Source organism: Plutella xylostella, chromosome 7, assembly GCF_932276165.1.
Source record: "Plutella xylostella chromosome 7, ilPluXylo3.1, whole genome shotgun sequence".
Lineage (NCBI taxonomy): Eukaryota > Metazoa > Arthropoda > Insecta > Lepidoptera > Plutellidae > Plutella > Plutella xylostella.
Window position 1 is genome coordinate 6,237,222 of NC_063987.1, and position 21,689 is coordinate 6,258,910.

A 21,689-nucleotide genomic window follows, 5' to 3' on the forward strand; every position below is an offset into this window, starting at 1 on the left:
TGTTATACAAATTCTTGTTAATACTTACAAGAAGATCTTGTCTGCATGTTCTCTAAATAAATTATTTCAAAGTAAAATAACATGTTCTTATTTGTATATTTAAGGAGACACAAATTCACCGGAGAGAATTATATACCAGTTATGTTACATTAAAACAAATATACTTCGTGAAATATGTTTTAATTTCATAATATCTGTTACGATACGTTTACACTTATATTAAATTAATACTAAGACATTCAACCTCGCACAAATAACATACACAGAGCTTATTTTATAATATTTAGATGTTCGCCTCACTATCATAAATGCAATCACATTTAAATATAAATAAGATTTCAGGGAAAACAATATAATGAACATTTCGATTCAATTTTAATAAGGACTACACAATGAGCATCTTATCCAACATCAACTAAAGATTTTGTCCAAGTCAGTCTGATATAAGATGCAAAAATTGCCATCAATCAATGTAAGTAATTATTTTATTAGCCAGACTGCTTTTTCTAAATGAATAACAGAAACGAAATGATTTTCTAGTTCTATTGTACATATTTCTAACAATACAAATGTATATCTCAAGTTTTGCTATACCTACGTTGCAGCAGTGAAAAGTGGGAGCTAACCTGCTATACTGTCTGGCATTTAGTTGTACAGACTTCAGTAGTGGCGCGGAGTCTAGGTATACAGTACAGTATATGTATGGATGGTTGGTCTACGTGTGAGCGGCGGCGGCGGCGGCGGCGGCAGCGGGGGCGGCCTCGGGCGGGGGCTGCTCGGGCGCGGGCGCCGCGGCCGCGCCGGCGGCCGGCAGACCGCCCTCTTGTTGTAATCTGGGGGACAAGTTTGTGGTTAGAGAATTTAGGTACTTATATAATATTTCAAAAGGTAAAGAGTTTATATGTGATATGGGTTATCGATGCTGCCCTTACCCTTGCAGGTATAAAGATTAATAATTCAGTTACTTTATAGGCTTATTATAGGTACTACACCATAACGTGAAAAAAAAAATCCGGCCTGTATAATGAGTGTGCTGTAGATCTCATGCAGTGGCGTACTTTGTGAGAGGCCTACGTCCAGCAGTGGACTGCTATAGCCTCTAGATACCCCATACGATGACATAATGGGGAGACCCAATAAAGTGTAGTCTATTCTATTCTATGATGATGTGTGTGGTGGAGAAGATCAACAACCATAGCCTTTCTTGGTTTGGGCATATCAAGAGAAGAGAACATAATTATATTACAAGGAAAGTGTTGGAAATGAGACCTGAAGGAAGGCGTAAGAGAGGAAGACCAAGAAAGACGTGGCTTGATTGTGTGAAGGAAGATATGAGAGAGTGTGGAGTGAATGAGGATAGGGTAAAATGGCGTGACATGACGCACAAAGTCAACCCTAAATAAGGACAAGACTAGGAAGAAGAGAGATGATGTGTGTGGTTACCGGTGGTGCGCGTGGTGGCGCGCGCGGAACTCGGCCGCCTTCAGCTGCTCGAGGTGGAACTGCTGTCGCTCCTGGATCAGCTGCTGCCGCTGGTACTCCAGCCCTGCGGGACAATACAGGGTGTTCAAGAAATGTTAAGATTTTAAAAGATAATTATTCATTTAAAACAAACTGGCATAGTCGAATAAAGAACGTCAATCAATCAATTCCTCTACTTCGAAAAGCTAAAACTATCTCTGATGTCTTTACTTATGTGTGTATTTTACCGCAAGATTGCTTGTAAATGGCCGCCTATTATGAATTGTTTCTAGTCTGTAAGTATCTGTCCTCTATTACTTCTCAATAAATGTTCAATGAACTTCTACAATCATTCAATGTACATACACAGACGAACTCAAAGGCTCGAGCTGAACGGAGAGAAGATGTGAAGGCTACACCACCGAGAGCCATATGCTATAACGTTGACGGAGGAGTGCTGACTTGCCGTCATTGCGGTCGCACTTTTGTCAATAAGTTAGGCTACAACAGCCACCAGAGATCAGAGATCACACGAGAGAAGCTCGCAGTCACACTGACCGAACACGATCTGGAGAATATAATACACCGACGATCTTACCTTCCCGCTCCCTCTCCATAGTCGCTTCAAGCTCCTCAAAGTGCCTCAATTTTATCTCTAGTTTCTTCATCTGTGTTTCCACCAATAATGCCACTAGAGACTTGATCTTGCGCTCCTCGACGCCGGCCAAATGCTTCGCCTTGACGGCGGCGGCGGCGAGCGCGGCGGCCGCGGCGGATTGCAGCTTAGCGTCTACCGCTGTGGGGCCGTCTGGGGAAGTGTACAAGTATTAAAATCCAGTAATATGTTGTTATAAATCTTCCATATGCTCACAAAACACCAAAATAATATTATATTTTTATAATAGTTTATAGGACGGCTGCTAACTAGCTTAGTAGGTAGTTAATCGAATTTTATTATACCCTTTAACTTGGCTATGCCGTATATCAACAACAAAAGCAAAAGCGGCCGGTTTTTGCAATACTAGCACTACGACAGACGATGGGACCACTTCCGCTACCATCTTCGATTTGGTCTAGAGCCGAAAATCTATTGAATAACATAGCAGCTAATAGTTACCAGCAGGCGGCGGCGTTCCCTTGACATCCTTGGCCTCGTCGGCGGGCTCCTCTTTAGGCTCCTCCTTGGGCTTCACCGGCTCGGGCTCCTCCACCTCCATGGCTTCACTCTTCACTTCACCGCCTTCCTTCTTCTCGCCTGGGGGTTATATGTTATTATAGTGGTTACTCATTTTTTATGCACACGTGTGAAGCTACAACATGTGAAGTAAAGTTTTTGTTATAAGCAGGTGTGGTGAGAGCGCAATGCCCTGCTGGTTGCAGCTAAGATTGGAAATATTGGCCGTCCAAGTCATTAACATAATATTGCGGGGCGACGACGTGTCAAAGCAATTGCAATAAGGCCCTAATACACAAGAGTCAGTAACACACCGAGCGGTATTTTTATGCCGCTACAATCCGGCACTAATGTAATAATACACAAGTGTGCTACATACCAGGCGGCGTGTCAGGCGCAGTACCAGCTATCCCAGTAGCAGCGAGCGCGGCCGCGGCGCCGCCCGCGCCCGCCGCCTTCACGTGCGCCTCCATCATGGCCGCCGGGACCTCGTCCTGTGGGGATAAGAGGTTTAGTTACTACACATAGGGAAAAAAATGAAATTCTGATTTCATTTTCGGGCTTAGATATACCAATGCTGCACATGTAGGTTTCGGCTTAGTATACACTTTTTGCTGCACCCTGTATAGATATAGGCTACATACGGCTACAGCCGAGAATAACCCATTGTATGAGGACCTAGTGGAAGTTTTTCTTACCATTCTAGCATCTCGAACTTCGCATGCCGATGTAGCCTTTAGAAGTTGAAAACTTGCTCTCCCGAACTTAATCGCAAGAGAGGTTAAGTCAACACATAAACATGATATTGGATTGGGTCTCTTTTAATCAACTTTCGTATATGTTTATCATCAGATGGCTGTCTGACATTGTCACCTACTATCATATTGATTCTGCAGAAACTGCTTCAAACCTTAATAGCGGCGAACTCGTCCATTGCGGCGGCGGTGGCGCGCGCGGCGACCCGCGGGTCCACCACGGACGCCAGGAACGCCACCGTGCTCATCACCGGGTCGCCCGCCTTGCTGAACGGGATCGGCTGGAGGCCACGGAGTGCTGTGGTGCTCCCTAGGTAAGACATATGTCCACTCTCCAGCAGTGAACCATAATAACGACTGATGATGAAGTAGGTGCGTATTTTTTTCAGCTGAGTTTCTTCTGACAGCTTTCTTATTTCAAATACTGCATCATGGCATCCTGCTGTCTAATGTGTCCTATAAGGAACTTATTCAGCCTTCAGGAGGTCACTGAATGAGTAAAGGCGCTTAAATTCACGGGCGCGCCAATCCACAGATTTGTCGCTGGCCACAAGTCCGCGAACAAATCTCAGGACTCGTGTAGTGTGTGAGCGATGACGGATTGGTACGGCTTGGGACTCGGCTCGCGGTGGGTATAGTGAATGGGGGGCTTAAGGCAGCTCCGCGATAGCCGGAGGTATGATGGTGATGCTGTCAAATATGATATATTTTATATAATGTTAGAAGGAATTATTCACAACAGCTTTGTGGCCGCACTCTTATCTCGAGGAATAACACAGAATAGAAGAAAGTTGTCTATGACATGTCTTGTCTATGGACTGAGCGTTTTCTGACGTTTCAGGCACTTGATTCGCGAGCATGAGTTACGCATGGTTCATTAAAAACTAATCCTATTGAATATCATAAATAAAAGTAATGTGAGTTAATATTTCTATCTTTATTAGATTCAGAAGTGAGATTGGGCCTTCCGCCACTTAAATTTTCAAGTTTAAAAGTAAAGTTCATCATTTTCCATATTTCTGTTAAAACCGCAAAAATAATTTATTGTTTTGGTAAAATAAAGACTAATTTCAGTAATAAAACGCTTACATTGTGCATTTTGGTGTGTAATACGAATTTAAAAACCAATCCTGTGTGCGGGAATAGACGCTTTGTTGTTTTATAAAAATAAAATATCTTACGATCACGACGAACTAACCTCTAAAGTTACTAACCTATTTTGTGTTGTGCATTGTGAATTGTGCTTTTAACCTGCTGGTGGTGAAACAGTAAGACTGTTGGATTGTTGCTATTATTGCATTGGGTTGCCCATGCAAGTTTGGTGAGCTGTAAATAACCTATTAACTATTCTACTGTGAATGCCTACTGTCTCCTGAAAGGCTGGCTATTTTATTATCATTGATAATTATTTCGTGTGCTTATTTTAAATACTGATTGACCGTGTTCTTATTTTGTGTGTGCCTAATTGCAAATACTGTGCATTAGCTATTTTTAAATAACTACTGGGTGTGTGCATATTAATTATAATTGCTATACTTGATAAACTTAATAAGTGCTTATAACTGGTACACTTGAAGTAAAGTTTTATGTTATTGTGCTTAGCATAAGTTTAATTAACATTACTGAGTGAGAATATCTAAACTAATAATGGGACGGCATAAAAATAAGAAAAGATCTCATAGTAGTAGTTCAAGTGCATCCTCTTCAAGCAATAATAATAAGAAGAGATATAAATCTAAGTTAAGGGAGAAAGACAGACGTATTGATGCATTGGAAGATGTAATCAAGGTGCTAAGGAATAGTGACCATATTAGAAATGATAATAATGACCGTGACACTGAGTCTATATCATTTGTGCCACCTGTACCTGGACCTAGTAGTGGTGGTATTGCTAGTAGTGGTGGTAATGCTAATCTACCAATAGTGAGATATGTTGGACGGAACGATTTCATCCCTGAATTTGATCCTCAAACCACAAATGTCCCTGTCGAACACTGGATCAGGAATTTAGAAAGCACTGCAAGGATGCATGGCTGGGATGAGCGTACCCTTATTTGCAACTGCACTTGTAAACTACGTGGATATGCAAAGGGATGGTATGAACGGCAGGCATCATTTGAAATGAGCTGGGATGAGTGGAAAGATAAAATTATAAAAGCTTTTCCATTTACTAAGAATAAATTATCTCAGATCCGGGAGCTAGTAAATAGGATGCGTCTACCTAATGAAGATCCCATAGAATTCTATTACATTAAATTGGGAATTGGCATGTCATGCCAGATGAGTGATGAAGTTATTACTGAAGCAATCATAGGAACACTTGGAAATCAGCTGCTAGAAGTAGGTGCAAAGTCTGCTGGCTGTCAAAACACAACTACATTACTGAAGTACTTAGCCAGCATGAATACATCGAACTTTGGCGACATTAAGTATTCTGTGAGTAATAGTGAAGGAAAGACAAATACACCTTTGATATGTTTTAAATGTGAGAAAGTCGGACACAAGGCTGCCAGGTGTCGGCAGAATAAAGAGAATACAAAAGAAAATATAAATAAAGAAAACAATAAATGTGGCTTTTGTGGTAGATTGGGCCATGCAGAGATTAATTGTTTTAAGAAGAAGAAGCGCTGTTCATTCTGTAACATGAATGGTCACACTTTAGAAGAATGTAGAAAATCAAAGTCAACATAAAATTTAATACCTAATATAATATTAATTTAGTTATACCACCAGATATTATACATTACTACATTCACAAAATAAACAATACAATATATATATTAACTGTCAGTTCTGGATATACATAACTGTGCCTGCCCATTTGTCACAGCTATTTTAATGGTGGTTGGGATTTAATTGATGACTGACTTTTTGAAGTATACCAGGCAGTGGCCCAGTACCTTGATGTGTTGGTTGGTGACCATTTTGAGGTCACAGTACAACATAATAATATATTGGTGGGTAAAATAGTTGAGTTTCTCCACAATAGAAATGGCACTTAAATTGGCAAAGTTATAGTGAGGCTATTGGATAAGTGTAGTGTACCAAGAAGTTAGAAAATTGGTTAATCTGTCACATTGAATTTGATTGGGAATTAAACTAAGAAAAGACAGTCATAAAGTACAAGCAATATTGTATGTTATTTTATGAAGCAGAAGTTTTAATTAATACTAATGTTTATATTAAATATTGTTACCAAATTGGTAAAGTCTCCAACGTCCAGTAATTTAAGTCAAGTAATAATAATAATGGAAATAAAATAGCTTAAATTAAGTTATGATTGATATGATAAATACACAACAGAACTGCTGAGGTAACTTATTGAACAGTAATGCCTGAGGGAAGCTTTTCATCAGAGGAATACTTGACTGAGCAATGAGTCCTATACAGAATACTTAATTAAGTGTGCTTGCCTTCGGGGCCTCATCACACCAAAATCATATCATTATTATTGTGCTTGCCTTCGGGGCCTACATAGCATAAGTGTGCTTGCCTTCGGGGCCTACATAGCATAAGTGTGCTTGCCTTCGGGGCCTACACAGCATAAGCGTGCTTGCCTTCGGGGCCTACACAGCATAAGTGTGCTTGCCTTTGGGGCCTACATAGCATAATCGTGCTTGCCTTCGGGGCCTACACAGCATAAGTGTGCTTGCCTTTGGGGCCTACACAGCACAAAGGTGTTGCCTACGGGGCCTAGACACTATGCCTATGGGGCCTGAACATGTTGCCTGTGGGGCCTAGACATAATGCCTATGGGGCCTGGACATAATGCCTACGGGGCCTACACATAATGCCTTCGGGGCCTAGACATAATGCCTACGGGGCCCAGACAATGCCTACGGGGCCTAGACATAATGCCTACGGGGCCTAGACATAATGCCTACGGGGCCTAGACATAATGCCTGCGGGGCCTAGACAAAATGCCTACGGGGCCTAGACATAATGCCTTCGGGGCCTAGACTCAATGCCTACGGGGCCTAGACACAATGCCTACGGTGCCTGAAGATGTTGCCTACAGGGCCCAGACACAATGCCTACGGGGCTTAACATGTTGCCTGCGGGGCCTATGCTCATTACCTTCGGCGCCTACTAACATTGCCTTCTGGGCTTAGACTCATTGCCTTGGGGGCCTACGCATGTTGTCTTCGGGGCCTATATGTTGCCTGCAGAACTTTTCAGAGCTATGAAGAATCTCATTGTAAGCATGAGCATCAACTACTCCTACGAGGACGCAGGAGAATCAAGATGGCCGAACTGTTAGAAGGAATTATTCACAACAGCTTTGTGGCCGCACTCTTATCTCGAGGAATAACACAGAATAGAAGAAAGTTGTCTATGACATGTCTTGTCTATGGACTGAGCGTTTTCTGACGTTTCAGGCACTTGATTCGCGAGCATGAGTTACGCATGGTTCATTAAAAACTAATCCTATTGAATATCATAAATAAAAGTAATGTGAGTTAATATTTCTATCTTTATTAATAATAACAAAGTGAAACCTTGATAGCGGCGAACTCGTCCATGGCGGCGGCGGTGGCGCGCGCGGCGACCCGCGGGTCCACCACGGACGCCAGGAACGCCACCGTGCTCATCACCGGGTCGCCCGCCTTGCTGAACGGGATCGGCTGGAGGCCGAGGAGTGTTGTGGTGCTCCCTAGGTGAGGCCTATGTCCACTGTCCAGCAGTGAACGATAACGGAGTGATGATGAAATAGGTCCGTATTTTTTTGAGCTGACATTCTTCTAGCAACTTTCATATTTCACATACTGCATCATGGCATCCTGCTGTCCAATGTGTCCTATGTATCCTTGTGGCTTATTTAGCCTTCAGAAGGTCACTGAATAAGTAAAGCAGCTAACAGAGTATGTATTCTCTCGCTATCCGCGACCGGCGTATCAGTGGAGGTATCACTGGTCTGTAAAGTTCTCACATCTATTATGTGAACTCGTTCTTACCTTAATAGCGGCGAACTCTTCCATGGCGGCGGCGGTGGCGCGCGCGGCGACCCGCGGGTCCACCACGGACGCCAGGAACGCCACCGTGCTCATCACCGGGTTGCCCGCCTTGCTGAACGGGATCGGCTGGTACGCCAGCGGGCCTAGCACGCCGCCTGGGGGTGGAAGGGTTAGTGTGAGAATGGGGGCTATACTTGTGGCGATGATATGCTAGCCATAATGCAAGCCTCAAAACGACGACGATTAGGCTACCGATGTATTAGGTACGGACTAAGGACGTTATGTCGAAATAAGGGTATTTATTTTAAATTAAAAATAAATAGGTTATTAGTGCGAAACTAGGGTTGTTGCAATAGCTTTTGTATGATGAAACAAGCCTTGAAATTAATCCATACAATTCAATCTTCGGTGGTTTAATGAAAATAAAATCCATTAATTAATTTCAAAGCCTTCCCATAACTTTTATCCTTAGTAACTCTCTCTAAAAAAGTCTCACCCGAGCCAGCGTCCTCCAAATAAGGATCCTCGATGGGCAACCTCAGGAAGTGCATTATACATTCGTCCTGAGTGCGCGAGCCCACGTGTTGCGCCACGCGGTTCCAGTCGTCGCGGTGTAGTTCCAGAGCTTCTAGTAGTAGGAGGGTCTCCTGATCCGTCCACTCACCGCAGATACCTATTTCTTCCGGAGTAGTTAGAGGTCGCACTAAACCGCGACGGATGGAGCAAACACAGCCCTTTGCCCAGCAACGGTATGTAAATAAAGGAACACTTACCCGAGCCAGCGTCCTCCAAATAAGGATCCTCAATGGGCAACCTCAGGAAGTGTAGGATACATTCGTCCTGTGTGCGCGAGCCCACATGTTGGGCGACGCGGTTCCAGTCGTCGCGGTGTAGTTCTAGAGCTTCTAGTAGGAGGAGGGTCTCTTGGTCCGTCCACTCGCGCCCGCGCGCCGCGCCGCGGTACTGGGCAAAGAAATCGAGTTGTTTATTGAATTTTCATTAATTTACGGGTCCTTGTAAAATAGAGGGTGAGTCCGATGACAACTGTCAAATCCACATTTTATTTGTCGTTTGTTCGTTTTCACGCGAAAACCTATTTAGAGTGATCACACACGCACCGCATCGACTGCGTGCGATTGATGTGGTGCGGTCCGTCTGATTACGGCCATACCGGTCATTCCGTCAATCAAACGCAACAGGACTCATTTAATCTTTGACAAAGTTCTTTCTAAGCTCAATAATCTACACTTCCCCTATAAGTGTAGATTATTGAGCTTAGAAAGAACTCTAGGGCAATGAAGTGCCAGGATCAGACTACTGTGACCATTTGGCCTATCCACCACCTATACTAACGACCCAGTCTATTCTAGTCTTATAGGTGACTATTGAATCAAAATGGCGGCTACACATTACACAATGACTGCAATGTAATCACACCTGATCAAGCTTAAGCCCCGCGGCGCCGCCCATCTCGAGCGTGTGCTCCGCCTTGACGGAGGCGCCGCCGCCCAGCGCGCCCGACTCCGTGCCGTTCGGCAGGCCCGCCTCGATCTTGGGGACGGCTGCGTTTTCTGTGGGATGATCAAGTTTAGTGTTAGTACAGACTACATAATATGAGAGGTTTTTTATCTTTCAATTTCAATTTCATTTATTTATTCATATACGAATTAAAACTTAAAACTAATACACAAACATGCAATTATTACGGTAACATTGTACATCGAGAAAAAATATATATAAAATAAATGACAAATACGAGCAAGTTACAAAGAGGGTAGATTTAAATAAGTTCACATAGTTTACCGATGATCCCACACTAGGCGAACCTGTGTCGTGGCGATCGAGTATTATTCCTATTTGATTGCTATGAACGACAATGTTGGTCACAAGCGGAAGCGATTTTGCATTATTTCATGTGATAAAAAAAAATAAAATAAAAATGTAGTGTGTAATAATATTATGATAGTGACAGTGTGTTAAATAAATATTGTTATAACATAGATATACATATATAATCCTTATGAATACATACATAAATACATAAAGCATGCAAAATATATAGTACACGATAGTTTTAACGCTACGTTTGTATTGTTATGATGGACTCGGTTTGATCATAATTTAGGCTTAGTAACCATCGTTTTACCTTAAGTTTCACTTCGTGTACAGATAATTGTTTTAGAGAACATTCTTTGGCGACATTGTTGTAAATGTGTGGATATAGGAAATAGCTGTGTCTTCTCGCAAAAGACGTACTAACAGATGAAGTAGGTATTTTATAAACACGTTTTTTTATTATTTCTGGGTAGTCCGGGCTTGTTCGTAGAGTTTTGTGAACTCGTATAGTGACTAAGTGAATATAAAGTCGACGAACACTGAGAAGTTGCCATTCATCGAATAGTTTATTAGTGGAATAGCGAAATGGTTTACCTAACATTACTTTTAAAACTGAGCGTTGTGCGCGTTCAATTTCCATCATGTGTGTTTTGGCCGACCCACCCCAGATCCGCAAGCAATATCCTATGATTGACTGGCATAGTGCTAAGTAAATATATTTCAGAAGGTCCTTGTTAGCACAGTGCCTTAAGAGTTTCATTATATTGATAAGTTTTCTGACTTTCCCCGATAGAGTGTGTATGTGTGCTTTGAAAGATAAGGTGTTATCAATCTTAATACCAAGATACTTGATGGTGTTTGTACTTTGAATCTCCGGGCACAGGCAATTGTTTTGTAAGTTGCACCTATGTACTTTAATACCATTTGTATCTGGTGGACACGAAGCAAGAGTCTTGTAAAACGTGACGTATTTTGTCTTGTCTGTATTTAAGGTTAGAAGGTTTCTATTAAGGTATTTGCCCAGACTTGTCAAGCCAGCTTCAGCCTTCTGAAGTGCGTCATCCCAAGTAGCATCGCTAAAGATCACAGCAGTGTCATCTGCGTAACAGAAGTGTTGTGCGTCTGCTGGGACAAAGTCCGAGATGTCGTTTATATAAACCAGAAACATGGTAGGTCCTAAGATACTGCCCTGGGGAATACCAAATTGTATCCTACTTTCCGTGCTCATGCTTTCACCAATCCTCACAACTTGTTTCCTATTACTCAGATACGATTGAAACCACTGAAGTGGTAATCCTCTTATACCGATATATTCTAACTTTCTTAACAATATTGGTATTGATACTGTGTCAAAGGCTTTTGCCAAGTCCAGGAAGACACCAATGCAAGCATTACCACTGTCTAACAAGTTGCATATAAGGCTGACTAGGTCATCGACGGTGTCCTCCGTGGACTTTCCTCTCCTGAAACCGTATTGTCTATTGCTAAGCAGATTGTTTGTCTCTAGGTATGATATGAGGCGTTGGTTTATCAGCTTTTCGAGAACTTTTGATAGGCAACTGAGTAATGAGATGGGTCTATAATTAGATGGCGTATCCTTGGGACCACTTTTGTATACTGGACAAACTGCAGCTTTTTTCCATGGCTCTGGAAACTCACCATATGATATACTTAGGTTGCATATATGTGTCAAAGGTGTAATAATGTGGTTTTTTATTTGTTTTATTAAATTGTTATTGATGCAGTCCAGGCCAGAGGCACCACTCGTTTTGAGGTTTCGTATGATTGAGTCTACTTCAAATTCGTCAGTTGGGTGCATATAAAAACTGTGAGTTTTACCATTTGCGATAGAAATTTCATCAGCTAGTAACTGTTCGGTAATACCTTGGTTGTTTAGGATTTCGTTCGCTAACTTACCTCCCACCGTGGAAAAGTAATCATTACAGTAGTCTAGTGATTCTGTGGTGTTATTTTTTGACTTCAATAGTTCCGTCGCAGGCGCATTTTGCTTACGAGTATGACATATGTCCTTCACTATTTGCCATAGTTTTTTAGGATTATTCTTGTTTTCGTCTAGTTGTTTTTGTTCAAACTGGTGCTTAAGTTTATGCAAAAGGTCACAGCAGAAATTTCTGTAACGTTTATACGTCAGTTGAATAATAGCGTCTTTTGGCCTCTTCCGTGCTTTCAGGTGTAGGGCGTCACGGTGTCTCATGCATTTAATTAATCCCGGCGTTATCCACGTTTTAAGGCTGTACTTAGAACGGCTTACCTTGTGTGTGACTCTATGTTTTTCTATTATACCTATTAGAGTTTTGTTAAAAGCCAAAGTTGCGTCAGAGGGCGTTTTTGAGTCTAAAACATGTGACCAGTTTACCTCTTTCAAATCATCCTCTATGGCTGCGAGATTTAGTTTGCTGACTAACCGAGACCGACTTCCCCCCTTCATCTGCAATTGGGGTATACCAATCATGACCAAGTCGTGATCGGTCATAGCCGACCTACATACAACGCCTAAAGGTTTAAGTCGGGATCTTGTGAGGATGTGATCAATACAAGTAGAATACCTGGTTGGTTTGTCAATTGCCGGTACAAGATCATACTGAGCTGTTAAGCATAGGTATTCAGAGCGACTTTCCGTAATAGTGTCTGGCATTATATCAATATTCATATCTCCTGCGAGTATGAGACATTGCTTATCTTTTAGTGTGTTCAAAACCATATCTAGTGATTCTGTGAAAATACTGGTATTTTTAAAGGATGGTGACCGGTATATACCCAGAACCGTAAATTTATTCGGGACATCAACAATAATTCCATTAGCTTCTTTAAGTAAAGAAGTCTCAGACATTGATGCTTCCCAATCAGTTTTTACATAAACAACCACCCCACATGCCTTGTTTATGTAGTGGTTTGTGCGAAAATGAGAATAACCTTCAATTACACCCACAATAGTTCTATCATTCAGCCAGCACTCGGTTAAAATAATAACGTCAAATTTAATATTAGTACGTTTTAATGCAACCAAAAACTGATCAAATTTTTTTTCTATACTTCGAATATTAAATGTAAGGATTTTTAAATTTGATTGATTACTAATTATGCTCTCACATTCTTCCATTGTATTTACTACATGACAGTTTGCCGTAAATATTACGTCTAGATCTTCTGATATTTCAGGTAAATTCATTGATATAATTTTTATAATCTGATCTTGATACAGGTTTCAGGTTGTTGCAATGAGAGCAGAGATTGTTGAATATTGACGATTTTATGGTTTCAATACGTTTTATGAGTGTTTTAGGATGTTGTTTTTGATATATGTTTAGTATTTGTTTAATAGGCATAAAAGTACTGTCGACGAAGAGGAAATATACAGTTTTGTTTGGATAGCTTTTATAAGTTTTCGTGTGTGTATTGCTGAAAAGTGTGTCATTTGTATAGTATAGTGTAAGCAGAGACAATATTACATTCAACATGTTCATAAAGCATTCAGTTAGCTGGGAAGAGTTATACATTACTAATAGAAGATATCGCTGCAGATTAGGTGATAGTGTTCTTCTAACCAGTGATGGGTGCGGCTCCGATGTGTTGATCCAGGTCTTCTTGGGACTTGATGTGTATTGCTGGCCTTCCATCAGCCTTTTTAATGTAGATTGATCCATCTCTGGTCCAGCAGTAGCGAAAGTTATAGTTATGAGCCCTAGTTCTAGCCTCACGGAATAAGAGACGATTTTCTTTTGTGAGTCTCTCGTTCACATACATTTTGGCCACAGCACCCTGCGCTATCCCTTCCGAATTCAGGATGATGAATTTAAAATTAAATTAAATATGAATGAAATTAAATTAAAATTCATGTCAAAGTATACTAAACAGATTTAGTATACTTTGACATGAATTTTAATTTCATTATTTAACATGAATTTTCCACAGGCACTTACACCCAAACCGTCTTGTCTTTGGTCCACATAAATATAAAATAGATTCAATGCAAGTTTTATTTTCTTGGAAATATGGGGAGTAAGGCGCGTACAGATTGCGTCAAGAGAGACCGAATGACGTCATTGGAGCCGCACCACCGCTCGGTCGCTATTTGTCTTTTGATTCCTTCATGAGTGTAAATAACATGGATGGACAGACGCATTTTTATCTGTACCTATATAGACTGTAGATAGGTAGGTATATGACTAATATAATACAGCATATATATATGACTAACCAGGCCTCGGCTGCGTGGCGCGAGTAAGCAGCGGCTGCAGGCCCGACGGCGTGTCCGACAGCACGTGGAAGTGCGACGTGGGCGGCGGGCCCATGGCCGTGGGCCGGCTGTCCGCGTCCAACTGAGGAATAAACACGTATTTTTATTATACTAGATAAATATTTAGAATATTTATTCGGTGTCCAGCACCACACAGGCCCTGTTTCACAATGTTTTGTTAGTGGCTGCCTGTTTTTATTTTTTAGGCAGTGACAGCTTGTATTTTATCCCACAGGTAGCCACTAACCAGACATTGTGAAACCGTAGATAAGATTGAATCGAGTTTTATGAAATTCTATTGTGGGGCCGAGCGGCTGATGCAAAGGTAAAGGTGCCAAAGAGGTGTTGTATAGGCGTCGTCGTAGGGCCTTAAATATAAATTAAACAATTCGATACGTACGTATGGGACATCATATTATTGTGTGTGAAAAACAATCACGATTTAAAAACAAGTTAGGTATAAGTAACGTTAAACGGTGCTTATACTATACTCCCACTGTAATTTAACTAGTCGTTGTTACATGTAGTGGAGTGTACCTGGTAGTTGACGAGCCCCCACTGCTCGAGGAAGCCGTGCACGCGCATGATCGCGCACACGTCGCCCGCCAGGTTGCGCCGGCACGCCGTGGAGGTCAGGTACCTATGTGGCGGAGTGTACCTGGTAGTTGACGAGCCCCCACTGCTCCAGGAAGCCGTGCACGCGCACGATCGCGCACACGTCGCCCGCCAGGTTGCGCCGGCACGCCGTGGAGGTCAGGTACCTATGTGGCGGAGTGTACCTGGTAGTTGAGGAGCCCCCACTGCTCGAGGAAGCCGTGCACGCGCATGATCGCGCACACGTCGCCCGCCAGGTTGCGCCGGCACGCCGTGGAGGTCAGGTACCTATGTGGCGGAGTGTACCTGGTAGTTGACGAGCCCCCACTGCTCGAGGAAGCCGTGCACGCGCATGATCGCGCACACGTCGCCCGCCAGGTTGCGCCGGCACGCCGTGGAGGTGAGATATTCGTTCGGGTTGAGGCGGTATGTGTCGATCATGAAGTTTCTGCGGATAGAATAGGAGATGGTTAGAAAGAGTTTTGCGGGAAGGTTTGAAATTTATGATTACGCGCTTTTATAACGTCCTGAAGCTAACGCAGACATATGGAGTTGTCCTGACCTGACCGAATACATTAAAAGTAATAAACGCAGGATTCATGTGTTTTCTACACCACCGTCACGTCCACCCTGTAATAGACTACCTACATACATACAGACTTTGGTGCTACGTTATGTAATATTAAATCTAACCAGCACATCTAGATTTATAGATGTGTACCCTAAGTTGTTCGTACTAAAAAAACGGTGATACAGCTTGCGACCTATCACGTAAGTGCGAAGCCATGTCTACCCATTCGGGGATTACAATCGTGAGAATAACGAGCTGTTTGTCCGCATTTTGTGTCTGAAGTGGTCCGTTATGCCACCCAAGCATGCGAAAAAAATCCGGAAGAAGTAGTCCTTTATGTAATACTAGCTTTTTCCGCAAGCTTCACTTCGCCCTAAAAGGTGGTGGTGGTAGTGATAGTATCTTACCTGTAAGCCAGACAAATTTGCGGTAGTGATAGTGATTAAATCAAACCTGTAAGCCAGATAAATCTCGGGCGTCTTCGATTTATTCTTCCCGTTGAAGAACTCTGGCAGCGCGCGCTTCTCGATGGTGTGTATGCAGTTGTAGTCGAACCACGCCGCGTACGACGGCACGATAATGTGGTGCGTCTGGTCCTCAACTATAGCTATATACTGCTCGCTACCCACTGAGAATCCTTTATGTGTATTTATCTAGTTATCGTACCGAGCTGTCTTTCCTAATTTAGAATCTAAAGTGAGCGAGCTGTTTTTCCACATTTAGTGCCTGAAGTGGTCCGTTATACCGCCCAAGCTAACGCCAGAAAGCCGGAACAGAAGTATCTTATAAGTAATGCTAGCTTTTCCCGCAAGCTCGATTCGCCCTAAAAGGTGTAGTTATAGTATCTTACCTATAAGCCAGATAAATCTGCGGTAGTGATAGTGATAGAATCTAACCTGTAAGCCAGATAAATCTCTGGAGTCTTCGATTTATTCTTTCCATTGAAGAACTCGGGCAGCGCGCGCTTCTCGATGGTGTGTATGCAGTTGTAGTCGAACCACGCCGCGTACGACGGCACGATGATGTGGTGCGTCTGGTCCTTAACTATAGCCATATACTGTTGGCTACCCTATAAGTAACCTTTATGTCTATTTATCTATCGTAGCGAGCTACTTTTCCGCTTTTGCCTCTAAAGTGAGCCATTTTGCGTGCCCCATGCTTTCGCCAGAAAACTAGAAGAGCGATATCCTTTATGTAAAATTTAATCTCACCTAGATCTGGATTCCCAAGTGCATTGTACTCATTCCAAAAACGGCGATACGGCTTGCGACATTTAACGTGAGGGTTCTACGAAAAGCGGATGACTCGCTTGCGAGTCACCCCTGTCAACCCATTCGGGGATTACAGTCGTGAGAATCTAACGTATGTAAATCTAACCTGTAAGCCAGGTAAATCTCGGGCGTCTTCGATTTATTCTTCCCGTTGAAGAACTCTGGCAGCGCGCGCTTCTCGATGGTGTGTATGCAGTTGTAGTCGAACCACGCCGCGTACGACGGCACGATGATGTGGTGCGTCTGGTCCTCAACTATAGCTATATACTGCTGGCTGCCCCGTGATGAGCCTCTATATCTATTTATCTATCTATAGTAGCGACCTGCATTTACGCATTTAGCCTCTTAAGTAACCTTTATGTCTATATTTATCATGGCGAGCTGTTTGTCCGCATTTAGTGTCTGAAGTTTACCGCTATGCTACCCAAGCTTTCGCTAGAAAACCGGAAGAATAGTATCCTTTATGTAATGCTAGCTTTTCCGCCGCTTCGCCCTAAAAGGTGTATTGATAGCTTCGGCCTAAAGCTGTAGTGATAGTATCCTACCTGTAATCCAGATAAATCTACGGTAGAGATAGTGAGTGAACCTAACCTGTAAGCCAGATAAATCTCGGGCGTCTTGGACTTGTTCTTCCCGTTGAAGAACTCTGGCAGCGCGCGCTTCTCGATGGTGTGTATGCAGTTGTAGTCGAACCACGCCGCGTACGACGGCACGATGATGTGGTGCGTCTGGTCCTCAACTATAGCTATATACTGCTGGCTCCTCCATAACTATCGTTTATGTGTATTTATCTACTTATGTATCGTAGCGAGCTGCTGGCTCTAAAGAGAGCCTTTTAAGAATCCTTTCTGACTATTTATTATCTATCATGGCGAGCTGTTTGTCCACATTTAGTGTCTGAAATGGTCCGTTATTAGCTTACGCCAAAAATCCGGAAGAGTAGTATCCTTTATGTAGTACTACCTTTTCCGCCGCTTCGCCCTAAAAGGTGTAATGATAGTGATTGAATCTAACCTGTAAGCCAGATAAATCTCGGGCGTCTTGGATTTATTCTTCCCGTTGAAGAACTCGGGCAGCGCGCGCTTCTCGATGGTGTGTATGCAGTTGTAGTCGAACCACGCCGCGTACGACGGCACGATGATGTGGTGCGTCTTACCCTTTACTATAGCTTTATACTGTTGGCTACCCTATAAGTATCTTTTATGTCTATTTATCGTAGCGAGCTGCTTTTCCGCATTTAGCCTCTAAAGTGCGCCAAAAAGCCGGAAGAATTTTAACCTTTATGTAATTCTAGCTATCCCACGAGCTCCGTTTCGCTCTAAAAGGTGTAATGACAGTGATTAAATCTAACCTGTAAGCCAGATAAATCTCGGGCGTCTTCGATTTATTCTTCCCGTTGAAGAACTCGGGCAGCGCGCGCTTCTCGATGGTGTGTATGCAGTTGTAGTCGAACCACGCCGCGTACGACGGCACGATGATGTGGTGCGTCTGGTCCTCAACTATAGCTATATACTGCTAGCTACCCCGTAAGTAACCTCTATGTCTACTTATCTATCTATTTTAGCGAGCTGCTTTTCCGCTTTTGCCTCTAAAGTGAGGCCTATAAGTAACCTTTATGTCTATTTATCTATCTATCGTAGCGAGCTGCTTTTCTGCATTTAGCCTCTAAAGAGAGCTCCATAAGTAACTTTTATGTCAATTTATTATCTAATCTACCAAGGCGAGCTATTTGTCCGCATTTAGTGTCTGAAATGGTCCGTTATTAGCTTACGCCAAAAATCTGGAAGAGTAGTATCCTTTATGTAATACTACCTTTTCCGCCGCTTCGCCCTAAAATGTGTAGTGATAGTGATTAAAATCTAACCTGTAAGCCAGATAAATCTCCGGAGTCTTCGATTTATTCTTCCCGTTGAAGAACTCGGGCAGCGCGCGCTTCTCGATGGTGTGTATGCAGTTGTAGTCGAACCACGCCGCGTACGACGGCACTATGATGTGGTGCGTCTGGTCCGTCACGTTGTCTTCTAGCTCCTCTTTTGTTAGCATTTCCTGGTGGAAGGGATGGCTTTTGTTTAGGCAGTTTAGGGTATAGTTTTTTTAATAGTGTAAACGGTTCGGTTGATAGAATAGTTAAATATGCTTTTGGTAACAGTGGAAAATATCGTATTTTTGCATTTTAAAAGGCTCCTAGATTTATCAGACCGGACCCACTGCCACTTCAGCCTGGAGATTTGGATGGCTACTTATTACAGTTTATCTACTTAAATATACATGGATGTTGCAAAAATGGTAGGTATAGTTACTATAAAGGAGGTGACTCATTGTAACTTTAGTTTTACGAATCCTTATTAACTCTCTCTTTACTATACCACTTTTGCAACACCCTGTATACGGCTAGTTGTCACATACCTGTGTGTTGGAGTCGCTGTGCTTCCCCTGCGACTCGTCGTGCGTGTCCATGGGCGCGGCGGGGGAGGGCGCGTCGCTGGCGGGCGCGGGGGGAGGCTCCACCGACGTCGACGGAGCTGGGGGAGAGAGGGGAAATTTAAATAAATATACAAATTGATTTTCGAGAGCATCGGTTTCACACCCTGTATGTGTCATATTTTTATGACAACACTAAGCAAAAGAGCTAGGCTTTTACCTATTGATAGCCGATGCCTGCAAAAAGCACAATAGTCCTTTTGCAATTTGAACTAACTGTTCTGGCATTGGCTTGTTTCTTTCAGCCACCAGCAAATACAAGAATAAATTGTAACGCTGCATGTTCGAAAACATCCAGCATATATTAATATACCCAGCTGCAATTAATTATCATTTCGTGAACAGCATTTAAGACAGTTTGATTATTCGTCTCACGAGCTGTATCACCAATTCTAGTCATCCTCCGTGAACCTCCCTATACATCTACATACCATCAGGCGCGGGGCGCTCCTCGGGCGTGGGCGGCACGTCGGCGGTGTCGCGCGACGCCGCATCTTCTTCATCATCATCGTTGTCACAAACACATGAATAAATAGCAATGCTGCATTCTCGAGAGCATCCAGCATACTTATCTCACATTTTGTGTCGCCATTTATAGTCATCTTCCGTGAACCTCACTATACATAACCCTTTGCATCGAAATATACTTCCACGCAAAGGTTGTCTGGAAGAAATCGCTTTAAGCGATAAGACCGCCATTTGTACAAATGTGTTAGATTAAGTTTTTTTGTAATGTTGTCGATGTTTTTGTGTACAAATAAAGAATATCTATCTATCTATACATACCGTCGGGCGCGGGGCGCTCCTCCGGCGTGGGCGGCACGTCGGCGGTGTCGCGCGACGCCGCATCTTCTTCATCATCATCGTTGTCGCGGCCTCGCTTCACGCCGCGGCTGTAATTAGATTAATGTATTTGAGAGGTCTGTCAACGCTCTCAGCACAAGCTTGTGTTGGGGCCCACCAACCCGCACTAGGCCAGCGTGGTGGACTAGGCCTAAAACCAGTCCTTCATTGAAAGGAGACCCGTGCCCCAGCAGTGGGGACGTGATGGGTCGTAATGATGATGAGGTCTGATTATTTGTGCATTATAGTAGATTACGTAGCCTAATAAAAAATGGCGACTGTGTGCGCAATGAACAAATGTTAGGAAGTTCTGATATTGAGGATTCGGAGCGCGTCGGTGCCTCAAAATGGCGGGTGGCCTCATTAATATCTCTCGTTTTAATAAAATTGTAGGTCTGTCAGCACTCCTTCCAACATCTACTTATTAACAACCACCCGCCATTTCAAATTAGGCATATCATTTCAAGGGCACTAGCCATTGCCCTTCATCAGACACACATTTATTTATCATAACACTATAAACGCATTACAGTTAATAATAATATACCATACCTCTTCCTCTTGTTATGCTTCGCCGGCGGCGGTGAGGGTGACCGCTTACGCTTCCCCTTGGCCTTGCCCTTCCCGGCCGGCTCCGCGCCCGGCATCAGGTCGTCCACTGATAAACGCAGCTTGTGCACCTGCGGGAGGAGTGAGTAGGGTGAGATTTTATGCGTGATTTATATAAAGGCTGTATGTGTGACGCTAGACTGAGAAATTCACGGTAACAAACCCTAGTCTATGTAGATTTAGAGTCTCCGACCCGCTAAAAAGAAAAATAAATTACATACTAACTCAACCGCATCATTCAATTTCTAGTACATAAGTATACATAAAATTAAGAAGTGTAAACCAGTGAACATCTCGAAAACATATCCCTTTGCGGTTACTACCACCAAACATTAGAAATTAACAATATTTAAACCAGCGTCGCTCGCTTGTAAAGTCTGACTTAACTTGTATGGATCTGACAGATGTTTGACAGGCACTTATGGATTGTTATTTGCTATTGTGTCGGTGGTAGTAGCTGATGCCCTTCACTTCTCGAAACTGGCGACTTTGAAAGGTGGAAATCGGCAGATTGAGGATAAGGCATGCTAAAAAAGAACCGGATCGGTGTGGCAAAAAAGGCGACTGCTACATGACTCACCTTCTTCTTGCCGGCGGCGTCCACCTCGTAGTCCTCCTCGTTCATCCACTCGTTGTACTGCAGCAGGTCCAGCGCCCATGTGGCTGATACTAGGTGAGGCCCGGGCCGCTCCCACTGCGCGGTCTCGGGGACCTCCACCTGGGGAGGTTATGTTTGTGTAAGTTAAGATAGACAGGTGAAAATAAACTTCATACGTCGTAAATTAGAATTAGGCGGTTAATAAATGAACTACGAAAACACAATGAAATAATCTCTCCTGCGGAGTAGCTTGGCACCGACCGTAAATTATGTAGGTAGGTAT

General features: G+C 43.0%; 1 protein-coding gene across 3 annotated transcripts; it reads right to left on the reverse strand.

The window, feature by feature from the left end:
* Window positions 1–163: 163 nt before the first annotated feature.
* Window positions 164–21,525, reverse strand: LOC105389023 (SWI/SNF complex subunit SMARCC2). Of its 3 annotated transcripts, none has more exons than XM_048622038.1 (16): window positions 21,389–21,525; window positions 20,752–20,879; window positions 20,143–20,249; window positions 19,282–19,397; window positions 18,883–18,921; window positions 18,227–18,369; window positions 15,340–15,481; window positions 14,401–14,521; window positions 9,783–9,916; window positions 9,119–9,308; window positions 8,346–8,500; window positions 3,015–3,129; window positions 2,579–2,716; window positions 2,060–2,269; window positions 1,444–1,546; window positions 164–833 (listed from the first exon to the last, which is right to left on the reverse strand). In XM_048622038.1, the coding sequence occupies exons 1-16, from the start codon at window positions 21,431–21,433 to the stop codon at window positions 716–718; spliced, it is 2,004 nt and encodes a 667-aa protein (XP_048477995.1). In that variant the 5' UTR covers window positions 21,434–21,525; the 3' UTR covers window positions 164–715. The 3 variants fall into 3 exon arrangements, with proteins under 3 accessions (XP_048477995.1, XP_048477994.1, XP_048477993.1); XM_048622037.1 differs by having other exon boundaries at window positions 18,227–18,354; window positions 18,868–18,921; XM_048622036.1 differs by lacking the exon at window positions 18,227–18,369 and having other exon boundaries at window positions 18,740–18,921.
* Window positions 21,526–21,689: the final 164 nt, after the last annotated feature.